Source organism: Sinohyriopsis cumingii, chromosome 16 (genome assembly GCF_028554795.1).
Source record: "Sinohyriopsis cumingii isolate HCF-2022 chromosome 16, ASM2855479v2, whole genome shotgun sequence".
NCBI lineage: Eukaryota > Metazoa > Mollusca > Bivalvia > Unionida > Unionidae > Sinohyriopsis > Sinohyriopsis cumingii.
The window spans coordinates 35,915,082-35,928,780 of record NC_142976.1 but is presented as its reverse complement, the minus strand read 5'-3'; the positions used below and the strand labels follow the sequence as shown (position 1 = coordinate 35,928,780).

Sequence of the window (13,699 nt, the reverse complement as noted above, 5' to 3'; positions counted from 1 at the left end):
AGACTTATGTTAATAATTGCTAACCACGAGCGTTGTTTTTTATGTGACCCTAGGGACTAAAATGCTTATTGTCCAATAAAACAATTTCAGTTGCTTTTTTCTTACAAGCTTGTGTCGTTAAATCTAAATAAAAACATTTAGTGGCTTAAAAAATGTTTTTATAAAGATTACATTGAATCGATCATGAAACCCCTCCTGGGCCTCTTTCATGTGAAATCGGAAAGATTGCATCATACAAAAAAGCACGAACCAATCACACACAAAAAATACCTAGCCCGTAAATATAAATCGATATGAATAGAAACACTCCCGTATTTAGTAAAGGAAAATACCGCCAACCCCATTCAATTAAATCCGAGCCAGGCAAATTGTTTTCTAGTCACACAGAACAGGGAACTTACTAGCTTGGAATAATAATACATCCGTGTGTATAATGAGAATTACCAGTGCAGAAATTTTCGTACACGGACTAAGTACATTCGGTCTTATCCTGCTTATCACTAACCAGGTTACGGGTTTCACGTGATAGTCACACGAACTAGAGTATATAAGCACATCTCGCACTCGGCGCTGTTCTGTAATCAGCTGACTCGCCTGTAGTACGCTGTGAAAGTGAGTTCGCATCAATATCATATTCGTTCTTCATCAAGTTAAAAGAACAAAAAACAATAGTCGTTTTTTCATTATTGCAGAAGGATAGATCATCATCATAACCGTAAGTTGTATCGTTTTTTTCTTTTTCTTTGACCTGAAAGTTTCAGTTTAATTTATAGCGTAATTTGGTGCAAAAGTTCAGTTTTTTTCCCCTTTTGTTATTTGATTTGATTTTCATTGTTAATTACATTTCCTTTGCTATTTGATTTCAGTTTCATTACTGATCGATGACCACACAATACATTAGCTTGTAGATGCTAGTCCTTGGAATGACCTCGGCAGAAAATTATCTGGATTTTTAAACATTGTTGTGACGATTTTTGTACATGCCATAAACCTTCTTTGTTTCCACAATTCACATATTCCGCGACTACAAGATAATCCATACATTCGGTGCCGGATTAATGCTTTGGCGGAGTCGGGGCTCTTAAGACGAAGGGAGGATGCTGGTAGATCAACAAACACGACGAAAGCAGTCCTCAAGCTGACCTTTATTTGTGTATAATAATTATAGCTATATTAGGGTATGCTTGTACACGGCATCCGGGGCGCGGATGACTGGGCTACCGGAGCGTGCGCCCCCGCCCCCCCCCCCCCCGTTCGATCCGGCCGTGCATACAATGAAGATCAACATTAGCCTAACTTTGTTATTGATTAAAGTACATAATAAAATATTTCAGCTTGAATTATGATCTGCAAATTCGGTTGTAGTTGTTGTTAGTACTGAAATTAGTTTTGACGCACTTCGTGATGTTTGAAAATGTTTTATTGCAACCGTGTTGGACGCCTGAACACGCAGTATATACATGTTAGTAAGGGATCGACCATTCACACGTTTCGGAGGTGGGTCGGTGTGACTGAAGCTGAGGCTGAAATTAAAAAAATACTTTTGCTCTTTCATGGAAAAAATGCAGTATTTTATCGATTATTTTAATAGAAGAAAATTTCTCAAGATGGACCAGAACCTTCACCCGAGGGGAGAAAAGACAGACGGAAAACAAAATATGAGAGAGAAAATAAAAATGCAACGTGTACGTTGTTGCGTCATACAACGCCATCTGACATGTAATCACTGACGACTGCTCGCTAAACATGAGAGCCAGCCGGTCGTCACGCCCACATAATCGATAGATTGTGGAAAACTTTTTCATTATACAGATCTCACCGTGATCACTTCTGACCGGTCAGTGACATTCTACCTCACAGTAAATAAACAACAGATGCTAGCTGACCTGTTGTGGTCAGTTGTTCATAACTTTGATGAAGGAAACAAATTGATCATGGCATCTCTTGTCACGTTCTAAAAGAAAATTGTACTGGCTATCTTGTTTAAGATTTACATCAGTTAAACATTTCCATTATTGATATCTTGCTGCGTTGGAAATCCGTATCCCCGACAGTACGGAATGTGTACATGCCGGTGCTGTTTTTAGCTCTACTGGTCGTAGACAAGTTTGATAAATCCCGCCCCCTCCCCCAATCTCTGTTGATTCTGATGGACGATATCATATGTGGGTTTAATGTCACCTGTTCATTAAAAAAAAAAAATGCAACTTTGCTGCATGCAAATCTTTCCGGAACACACTTAAGACACCGATATTTAGAGGCAGCTATATCTAGACCACATTTAAAAAAAAATATAAAAAATAGAGCTTATGGGACGGACTGTTCTGCGTTCGTCTGTCCGTAAGCAGAACAAGTTGTTACTACACATCCTAACTACTTGGTCCATTGCCATGGTATATAAGGACCCAAATGAAATTGGTGCGACTCGGTGTCCAATTTGACCGCCTTGCGGCCATATTTAAAAACTTGTTGCTATTTCTCCAGCATGGAAAGTCGTTATCAGTACGAATTTTCACCGAAGGACTTGCGATGTCAGGATTGGCCTCAATAAATAGGTTCCGAACTTCCGATCTGATTCCAAGATGGCAGTTACAGCGACCATCATGAAAATCTTGTCTTTTCGTTTACTTCTAAATGAATGGTCGTATCATCGTTTTTTTTTTTTTATTTTTTTTTTTAAAACTTCTTACGATTTCTAGTTGGTTAAGCCCACAATAACAACAATGAAAATTGTTCGGATCTGAAATCCAATATAACTACCACAGTGGCCATTTTGAAAAGTTCGTTGTTGCTAGTTCTCCAGAATGACGGTAACATTTCATGGGGCTTTCATGAGAAGACTTTGGATCTGTAGTTGGTCCAAATTTAGACCAACAAGTAGTTATCCACCTTTTTTTTTGACATTACCGGTAGCGGAGACCAACGATTTTTGGCACTATTTGGCATTAAGTTTTCATGCACATTTCAAGTTAGACTGTTGGCCTCTCGCTAGCAATTCATACATTTATTCCACTGACCTGCCTATGTTAAGTAAAATCCATCCTCTCTTGACCCATAACACTAAATCCTGCAGAATACTAATTTTTTTGTATTAATCCCTGTCAGAACAGAACACTTGTATGTCCTTCGGTTGTTTGCCTTTTTTAAAATGCTGACGCATGTGTGGAAGGCATCATCACCCCAAGGAAGGAGTAACGCTCGAACGCAGGACAGTGAGATCTAATTTTAGATTGGAACTAAACAACCCGCCTTTACCGATCACAGACATCTCATCTCTGTCCGTTTGGGTTTTTGGTCTTGAGCGCGACCTGTGTGGGATATGTAAGAAAGCATGCTAGTAGTTCTTTCGCTATCAGTTATACTGGTCGTCATGTATAGCCAGTCTTGTGCTGAAAGTTTGCATTAAGCCCACAATAACAACAATCATTTGGGCCCTTTTAGGTCAATAGGGACCTTTTAGGACAGACTCCGAAAAATGAATACCTTTGGAGGAATGGGACCACTTCCGCCTCTCATAAAGTCCTTGGAAATTCAACAAGAGTACAACTGAATTCGTCAGTGACAATTCTTTCTTACCATTTCAGCTTTTAACTGACGGTTCTTTTCGTGCCTATATCTGTTATCTATAAACATGCATAAGAGAATTTTTTCTTTCAGTTTAACAGGAAGAGAAAAAGAAAATGTTTTACTTTGCTTTGCATGGGAAAACATAGTTTTGTGAAATCAAGAATATTTTTGATTATATACCGTGACTCTCGTACATATAAAATCACTTATCTGAAATCTGAAATATATGAAAAACGTGGATTAAATATCAAAGACAGGCCAGGCGAAAGAAAACATTTGGAAAAGTCTTGCGTCATTTAAAACAGTTAAAACCGCCCCCAAAGTTAGGTGCGTCTTTATTTTGACAAACCAAGAAGGCGTTGTATGAAATCACTTCCGCGTGTATACCTGTTGGTGTAAAATGACTACGTATATAGCTCGTATTTGTAAACTCTAAAATATCACGTATCTTGTTTCCTGAATTCTGCTGACGTCACTCGTTATGGTCACAAGTGTTTTTTTTTTGTTTTTTTTTTTACAAATATGAATCTCTATCTATCTATCATTTGTACGTCATAGGACTTTGTCTCCAGATGTTTAAAAAAATAATTTGTTTACTTTTATTTTTTGCGCCCTTCCCGATATATCAAAAATTTAAAAAATGAGATGTGTGCAAGGTTGCCAAAGGTCGAGTGGATTAACGGGTTGGTTCAGAAAGATTTACTTGTATCAGAATCCAACGGTGGGGATTTCGAACCCACAATAACCATAACAACCATTTTTTTTCTCATAGACCTTGACGACAGCAGGTAATACAAATCCCGCCAAACTTGAGGATAGGATGGTGTCTATATTCATTCACTTGTACAAACTGTTTACACACACAATGTCAAATGTTTAGGTGGGGTTCGGGGACTGGTTCATGGTTTAGGTGGGGTTCGGGGACTGGTTCATGGTTTAGGCTGGGTTCGGGGACTGGTTCATGAGAACATATTAATCATAAGCAGTTCGTAGCTTTAAAAAAGAGCAACGCTATCTTGCCCCTCCCCCCAATTAAAAAATAAAAAAACAACACACCAACAAAAAAACAGAAAACGATGCTATCCTATCCACCAAACTGATGTCATCAATAACCTAACCGTAAAAACTATTCGGGACGAGTTTAGAATATTTTACCAATTGGTAATAATACATATTGTGTAATGGTATTGACTTGATCTTATTAGAATACCTTTTTTTTCCCCGGTCACTTAATGAAGAGTGATTAAACGACACTCATCTCTGGATCTAAACGGTTATTTAAACGATTGCCAGTTTTCCGTATGTTGTGACTAATTCTGTTAGACAAAAATTTAAGATGGGAGTAGTGTAGTTTACTATTAGACATCTTGATCAAAATCTTGGGTACTGAGAAAACCAGCATTTAAACGTATTTTTCATTTTATTTAGGATAAATACCAGAAATGGATTCCGTATTAACAGACAAAAATGTACTGAAGCACTATCTGGAACTCCCCCAGCCTGATGACCAGGTCCAGTGTGAATACATCTGGATTGATGGTACCGGTCAAGGCATCAGAAGCAAATGCAGAACATTGGATTCTGAGCCAAAAGATCCAACAGGTCAGTCTAATGATTTGTAAATTTGCTGAATAGTTGTAGTATTTTAAGAAACAATTCAGGTGCCTGCGAGATCTAACACAAGAAAGATTTCTACATAAGGATAGTTCAGGTAAATTCTCCTGCAATCTAAACGATCACCCCCAAAGTACAAGAGAATTTGTGGTGTAAATGTACCATATGTTGACTATTTGCAAGAGAGGTATGACGTCAACTTTTTGGAGGTCCAGTGTTAAATGTGAACAGATTGCAAAAAGACTGACATTTTCAAATGTTTGTTCTCGAAACCCATGCATGTATTCTTTTAAGGACACGAACGGTACATTATATAATGTTTGGGTTACGACCACCATCGGACGGTGGGTGGGTGGGGTAACGCAATAAAAATCGTAGGTCTCCAGAAAAGTGGACAGAAAGAAAAATATAATTTTTAAAGTTTCTTTTGTTTTACGTTTTGTTGAAGTCGATATTTTTTCATATATGGTCTATATTTAAGGTGCAAATGACAAGGGTGACTTTGTGACAGTTTTGAGGGTTGGGGCCATCTGTGAAACATGTAATGACAGGGATAACTTTGTCACAGTTTCGAGGGCTAGGGCACAATATGAAGTATGTAAATTAGTGAAGCAGATATCTCGGACATTATTTAAGATTTGGTACACAGTATGTAATGCCTATGATATCTCTGACACTATTTTGAGTGTTGGGACGCAATATGGGGTCTTAAGCCAACAACTGATAACAGTATAAAAATATGTTCAGATTATAGAGACGTGTTGACCTATTATTAATCCGGTTTCATGAGTTATATGGGTTACCTTGCCTGTACATGTAGGTAAACAAGTACGTACCAGCGGTGTAGGCTAATACATCGGTTGAACGCGTGACTGGATTTAGATGCATTCTAGTGAATGTGAGAAATCATGCACGACTTGCGTGATCTTTAAATCAGTACCGGTAATGTCTGGAATTGTCTGGGTTGAGAGGGCAGCATAATTCAAAACTCGTCAATGTGGACGATAAGAGGGGATGTTTTAAAAAAAAAGAAAGAAACCTTTGTTATGTGAGGAATTGCAGTTTAACGCTCCAAAATCGATGATAATATATGTCGAGATGTCTTGTATTTCAACGATTAAAGGCGACCCTTCTGTAACACGCTGCTCACAGATGAAGCACGTGACTTTTTGCAGGAAAATAAAACAAATCGATGAAAGCAGCCAATATAGTAATACTCGATTACAGTTGGGACGAATGTTCTTCCCTGAGAATTTAAGAATCATTGGTTTGGTCGAGTATATAAATTATTCACCCACCACATATTAAATTCATTGACATGTCAACAAATGTTCATGCTATATTGGCATAAATGCAGACACGATTGGAATTTACTCCTCTGCGTAACGTATTTACAGACTTGAAATGTAAAATTAATTTAAAAAATGAAAGTGATGTCGTAAATCCTTTCCGTTCGACTACATCTTTCAACACGTCCGGTCTCCTGTGGACATGTGGTTCTCGGCCTTTTTTTTCCTTCTCCCTCGACGTGACGGGCGTCAGTCTTCTTAGAAGAAGAAAGTGCTCTTCGGGATCTGGACTTGTTTTCATAGAAATATGTTCGTCATTGCTCCTCCCCCCATTTAAAGGAAGTTTGTATTCGCACGGCCGATGTTTTCGTACAATAGCTGCTTTTCGATAAGGTCACTAGCAGACGATGTTCTGCCCATATCACCTGGACGACGGGTAACCATGCAGTATTTCCTATATCCGACCAATTTTGAACAAGGCTCACTGAGGCAAAACAGTGAGCCTAAATCATCTTATAAATTATTATAGCTTGTATGTATGTATGTATGTTATTTAATAGTATCTCAAGATGTAATGAATTTATTTCAACTTTAAAACTCCATTTAAAGTCAACGGTAAAGCTGCCAGCATACTACAAATACAGCAGCCGATGTCATTCAGGATCTATCTATTGAAAAGTATATCCGCATAGTGACGGGCCAATGCATTAGGGACAAGTCCAAACTATTCCAAATGATACCAACACCGCTAGACATAACATGTACCCTTATGTACATGTACATGTTAATCGGATTTCAAAACATCATAAAAAAAGAAATTGTTTCATAGCGTCTATTTAGTCTGGTGGCGATGTACTAAATTTGTCTCAGTTGGGTAATAATGCTGTGCAAACAATTGAGGTTAGTCTGTGAATTAGTGGTTTTCTCAAGAGAAAATAGATTGATAATTTTAATTTAACTGGACAGAATTGGTTTTGAATAGACAGCCATAACGTATGTAAAAAAAAAATGTTAACTTCTAATGTATATCTTTTTTGTCAAGTGGAAATGTGTGGACCTGTTGTGCAAATGATCCAGGATCAGATCTCTCTCTGCATTTCTAATAATGCTTTTAGTGAATGAATACTTTTAGTGAATGCTTATTCTCTTAAGTTATGAAAGAATGATGTTGCTCAGATATACATTGCTGGGAAAGCCTGCCAATAGCTTCTCGTTGGTCGGTGGGTTTTCCAGGGTTCTTCCTCCACCAGTTATACTGGCCGTCGTGTATAGCCTATCTTGTGCTGCAAAAATGGCGTTAAACCATAGAACGACAACAACAACAGATTTACATTGCAAGCATAAATTTTCTTGCATGCTTTGTTACCTTGAATTAAGAATTCTGTTATTTGGATTTACCATGCAAATGTATTTGTAACAAGAATGGTAAACATCTCATTATCTACTCATAACACACTTTAACTATAGTATCCTCGCTCCATCCCATTTGTTTGTACCACCCTACAGATTTAAAAAGCAGAAGGCATCATAGATATATAAAAAAAATGCACAAAACTTAGTAATTTCGTACACTGATTTGCAAGTTCTAACCGATTGTCGTCAGGGGTCCCCAACTCTGTCAACTTACTGTGTTTTTAATCAAACAGGAGTTTCTTTGGCAACATGTAGCCATATTTGTTTGGGCTGGTGTATTTTTTCAAGCAACAGATGAATAGTTCACTCTCTTTGAAAATCTTAATAATTACATAAATTTTGGATTTACATTTCGTTGGACACATGTATACAAGAAAGAGTTCCTCCTATTCCTTGTTAATTTGTTTTTGAAATATGAAAACTTGACATTGCAAATGCTGATTACAAACAACAACAGTTTTTAATAAAATCGATTATTCTAGAAACTAAAAATGGACAGTGAGCAGTCTTCTTTTCATTGGGAGCTTCTGTTTTCAGTGAATTGCCGCTAACTTGACAGTGTTAAGGACTGCTTGGTGGCAATCAGGTTAGAAATTAAAAATCGATGAAATAAATGACCAAGTTATTTTGCATATTTTATGTCGTTGATGCTTTTCAGTTTTAAAATTGGTTGTTGGGTAAATGTAAGGGTGTGAAAATACTATAGCCAACTTGTATGAGAATAAACTGAGAAGAAAATTTGTTCTTAGTAAAGGGATACAGTTAATCAATTGGATGACAATACATGTACTCCAAAATGAATATTTATTGGAAAATGTATATTTTTACCGGAGGTGAACGAGTATTGCATTTTACAAGTTTAAACAATGATAACTTGCAAATACAGATTTAAGGATAATCAGATACCAAAACGAGAATATTTCACAGAATATCATTTATGCTGCAGCCATACAAATAATTTTATGTCAGTTACATACTCAGTGCCAATGCAGATAGTTTTTCTAGATTAGGTACACAGTAGCTGTCTGTCTGTCCATTAGTGATTTTGGCATGTTTGATGGCAAGTCCTTATTTTAGTGGTTTATGGTTTGGTCAAAGAAATTTATTTTGAGGGCAAGACTATGAACAATAAATATATTTTTCCTTTAAGAAATTTTGATGTCAAAACGTCTCATTCTCATTTCAGAATGTCCAGTTTGGAACTATGATGGGTCTAGCACATACCAGGCGGAGGGATCAAACTCTGACATGTATCTTCACCCTGTGGCCATTTTCAGAGATCCCTTCCGTCGGGGCAAGAACAAGCTAGTTCTCTGTGAAGTTTACAAATACAACAAAACACCAGCAGGTAATTTTGTCATTTTAGTTCAAACTTTTTATTTTGATATCCACTCGTATGCACTAAAAGAAACCTCACAAGCAAATGTTTTTGATCTAAACCATTGTGCCATTGGAAACTTTTAAGTTTTGTAATGTTATAACTGTTGCAACTTGTTTGCTTCTCATGTACGTTCTTGAGAAATGATTACCAGTATTTGCAAGCAACCACTTTTTAAAAAAATGTAACAAGTTTTTAAATGGTCTTTTAAGCAAGTTGGACTATGCCACATGAATGACCAGATCTTTATTTATTGCAGACACCAACAAAAGACAGAGTTGTAAGAAAGTAATGGAGATGGCTAAGGATGCACACCCTTGGTTTGGAATCGAGCAGGAGTACACATTGCTTGACAGCACAAAATATCCATTTGGTTGGCCAAAGAACGGATTTCCTGGTCCACAAGGTATGAGCAATTTTTTGTTTGTTTTGCTGTGGTAGCATTTGTTGGTGGTATCATCCGTATAACTCATCCAAAGGCTAAAGTACAACATCATGGGGACAAATTTGTTAATTTCTGACTAAATGACCAACTTGTAAAATCACTATAAATTGAAACACTGCAGACATCATAGCAGAGTGACTGAAATTGTTAAAGCTACAAATGCTCACATAACTGTCAATTGTATTGTAGCAAATATTGGATAGTTGTACGATGATAAATATATCACTGAAAATTGTCCATGTTTATGTGCTTAATGAATTAATTTACCTGCATTCTCTTTTTGTCAGGGCCATATTATTGTGGTGTTGGTGCTACAAAAGTATTCGGTAGAGATGTTGTAGAAGCGCACTACAGAGCGTGCTTGTATGCGGGTATCAAAATTGCAGGGTGCAATGCTGAAGTTATGCCAGCACAGGTAAGAAGTGATTCTGATTTATTATTTAACAAGTTCATTTACACATTACTTCCAGTATCAGTTTAATTGTTATAAAAGATGCTGTTTTAATAATATTTAGATTTGGAACATTAAGTAGCAAGACTGCTTGGTCAATAATTCATTTGGCATTCTGACTTACTAAGAAACATGGGACTAATATTTTTGTCATCTATTTATACATCAAACTTTCTTTCTCTCTACCCATCCCATAATTCATTTAGTTTTCTTTGTTTTCTACCTATCCTTTCGTGTGATCCATTATTTCATACTTCCTGCATTAAAAAATTTCACAAAGTTTGCATTTATTATTACAGTGGGAATTTCAAGTAGGTCCCTGTGAAGGTATCGACATGGGAGACCAATTATGGGTTGCAAGATACATCCTGGATAGAGTGGCGGAAGATTTTGGTATTGTTGTGACCTATGACCCCAAGCCCATGACAGGTGACTGGAACGGTGCAGGTGCCCACACCAACTATAGTACTCAGGATATGAGGGAACCAGGAGGCATCAAGTGAGATTTTTAAAAATCATTTAAATAATGGAATAATTAATTAGTTAATAATGGAATTTTTTAATGAAGCTATGACATTTTTTCAACAGTAATCCAATTTTGCTTGGAGAGGATAGGAACACTGTCAGTGAAAATATAAATATCTAATTTAGAGAAATGAATGGTCCTTTCCTGCACTAAGGCCCCAAACAAAGGTGTCTGTCCTATTGCACTGATTTTAAAATTAGGGCAGTTAGGTATGGATTTTCATATATATTATGATTAGTATATGAAATGTACTAAACGCTTCAAGTACTGGGCTATACCACCTCAATTAGATGGACAAAGGGTTGGGAACAGAAAATGGGGGTGGTTGGCTGACCAGAAACACATTTTATTTTTCACCTAATATATTGCTTTGTACACATTTCGTTGGTTATAATATTCAGCAAGATATGTTAATCAGAAGTTGTCATAGCAGCCACCTTTAGAAGGAAGTTCACATTTCAGGCCCTGTTTAATATTGTTTCAGAACTAATCATTAACTTTTGTATTCACAGAGCTATTGAGGAGGCCATCAAAAAACTCAGCAAACAGCATGCAAGACATATCAAGGCCTATGATCCAAAGGGAGGTGAAGATAACAAGCGACGTCTGACTGGACATCACGAGACGTCGAGCATTGAAGATTTCTCAGCAGGTGTTGCCAACAGAGGTGCTAGTATTCGAATCCCTCGTCAGGTAGCCGAAGATGGAATGGGCTACCTTGAAGACAGAAGACCGGCATCTAACTGTGACCCATATTCAGTGACAGAAGTTATTGTTTTAACTACAATCTTAGAGGAATAAATTCAAGACTTTATTAGGTTGTGAAATGAACAAATCAGAAACTGGGTTTAGAAAAAGGATACAATTATAAGATAGACACATTGCTCTTAAATTTGTATTGGAAGCATCTTCAGGTATTGATCTATAATGTCACAAGAATCTATTGGGGAACGAGAAGTTGAGAAATATAATGGCAGTTTTAGATTCAGGTTGTATTGTGACATTTCGTGATGTAAAAGTTCAAGGTTGAGTGTGATGATGTTAATGTATTGGCAGACAAAAATGTATGAATGGCATGCAAGTGAAATTTATTTTTTATAGCCGTTTTTGTTTGCAAGTGATCTGTGCATCAACCAATTTATGTTATGACTATAAACGCTACAAGCTCAATGGGACTAACAATTTACACATGGACTGGTCTCAAGATTGAGCAACATGAAATTGCATGTGTAGAATGCATCATATTTTACGAGTTATAGAACAAATTATGGATGATACACAGAGACCTGGAATTGCTCATAATCTTGATTAACTTTAATATTATTAAAGGCATAAAGAACAATTTTCTGTTGTAGTCCAGGTATTAGTCATTTTACTTTGCAAGCTAATGGTACGTCTGAATGTAGTATTGTACTTGTTTTTAATTTCCTGATATTAAGGTTTTAGTAGGATACAAGTCGGAATGTCAAGCTTTGTTTTATCACAGATGCTAAATGAACAAGAAAAACTTGTAGTACCAATGATATTGTGTTCACCTATTACATAGGTGAAGTCTTATGTGATGTGCAATGCCATGTGCTAAAGCGTTGGAGAGGAATGTGTACATGTATGTGTGAATTATTTAGTTGACTTGTGTTACAACATGACCTTTTTTTTCCTGTCAGCATTCCTATAATTGACTAATAAACTATTGACTCTTAATAAGGTACATAATTGTCATGCTGTAATGCGGTGTTTTTCCTTTATCACCTGAAACATTACGGATAATTAATTTTATTGTGATGCAGAATTTTTCAGGATTTATTCTTACAGACGGGTACATATTCCCATTAAGCTTGTACAAAAATTTATTTAATTTTTTTTCCCTTTTATGGGGACCTGAGTTTGTTTAAGTAATTCTGGGCATTTTATTATACATATTTTGCGCATTATATCTTTAATAAGCAAGTTCAGAAATCCATGTACACAAAGTATGGTAGAACATTGGACATTAAAAGTGCAATGCCTTTATCACCATTTCACTTAAAAACTATATTTCATTTGTGATTTTAAGGTAGAAACAAATGGTTATGAACGGATTCCAGAATTTCTGTAATGTTTATGAATTGAGACAAGTATTTGAGTGTGCAATAGTTGTGAATGGATGTCTGAATTTGAGTAAGATAGTTATGAATGATTAGAATTTGTGTGATGACTATGAAAGTATACCAGAATTGTAGTGTAATTTTTTTTTCCATTTCAAGAATGTTGCTAATTTTAAAAAAAACAGCAAAATATTTAATATTAATATTTTAATACATTACCATAAGTTTTATTTTAATATTTATTTTCCCCAGAAAAGAGTGTATTTGATCAGGTGAAGTAAACCAAAATTTAATTGTAATGAATATATTTTCATAATCAAGACTGCTGCTACATTTAAGAAAATGAACAAAATATTATTTTATAGTGCAATTACCTTAGTTTTTAATTTAATCTTTATGGATTTCTCCCCAGAAAAACAAATGATCCCTTATAGTATGCATCAATGGACTTCTCCCCAGAAAAGTGGGCATTTTATTAGGCGAAAAACCTATAGCTGAATTCAGTATTAAACTTTGTACAAAAGTATGAAGACTGGATGATTTTGCAGACTTTTTTCTTAGCTTCTTGAGTTTATGGGGTTGTCTATTGTCCATCGATCCATTTGCACAAGTTTGTTACTGCTATGCCTCCTAAACTATGTGGATGGTATTCATAACTCTTTATACGCACATTCATCCCAACTTCTTGTTCCTTAGAAAATTTGTGCAGCTCATGCATCCAAATGGCCTTCCAGTCAGCCATCTTGGAAATCGTGTCTCTTCTGAGTGAATGGTCCTATCAACATGGGGTTTTACTAAAAGTTATGAATGTGTAGTTCAGGGGTGCACAACACCCAGCCCTTGAAAATGTTCTGTCCAGCCCTCAGAGCAAATTAAAACAACACAGAAATCTGGCCCGTGAACGGTAATTATATTAAAGAAATTAGTGTTTG

The 13,699-nt window shown here is 36.3% G+C and overlaps 1 protein-coding gene across 1 annotated transcript; it reads left to right on the top strand.

The window, feature by feature from the left end:
- The first annotated feature begins 558 nt into the window (after positions 1 to 558).
- On the top strand, positions 559 to 12,410 carry LOC149780206 (glutamine synthetase-like). The gene is made up of 7 exons (XM_089936965.1): positions 559 to 715; positions 4,996 to 5,169; positions 9,070 to 9,231; positions 9,521 to 9,667; positions 9,994 to 10,121; positions 10,457 to 10,656; positions 11,196 to 12,410. Exons 2-7 carry the CDS (start codon positions 5,010 to 5,012, stop codon positions 11,482 to 11,484), a joined length of 1,086 nt encoding a protein of 361 aa, XP_089793091.1. The 5' UTR covers positions 559 to 715; positions 4,996 to 5,009; the 3' UTR covers positions 11,485 to 12,410.
- Positions 12,411 to 13,699: the final 1,289 nt, after the last annotated feature.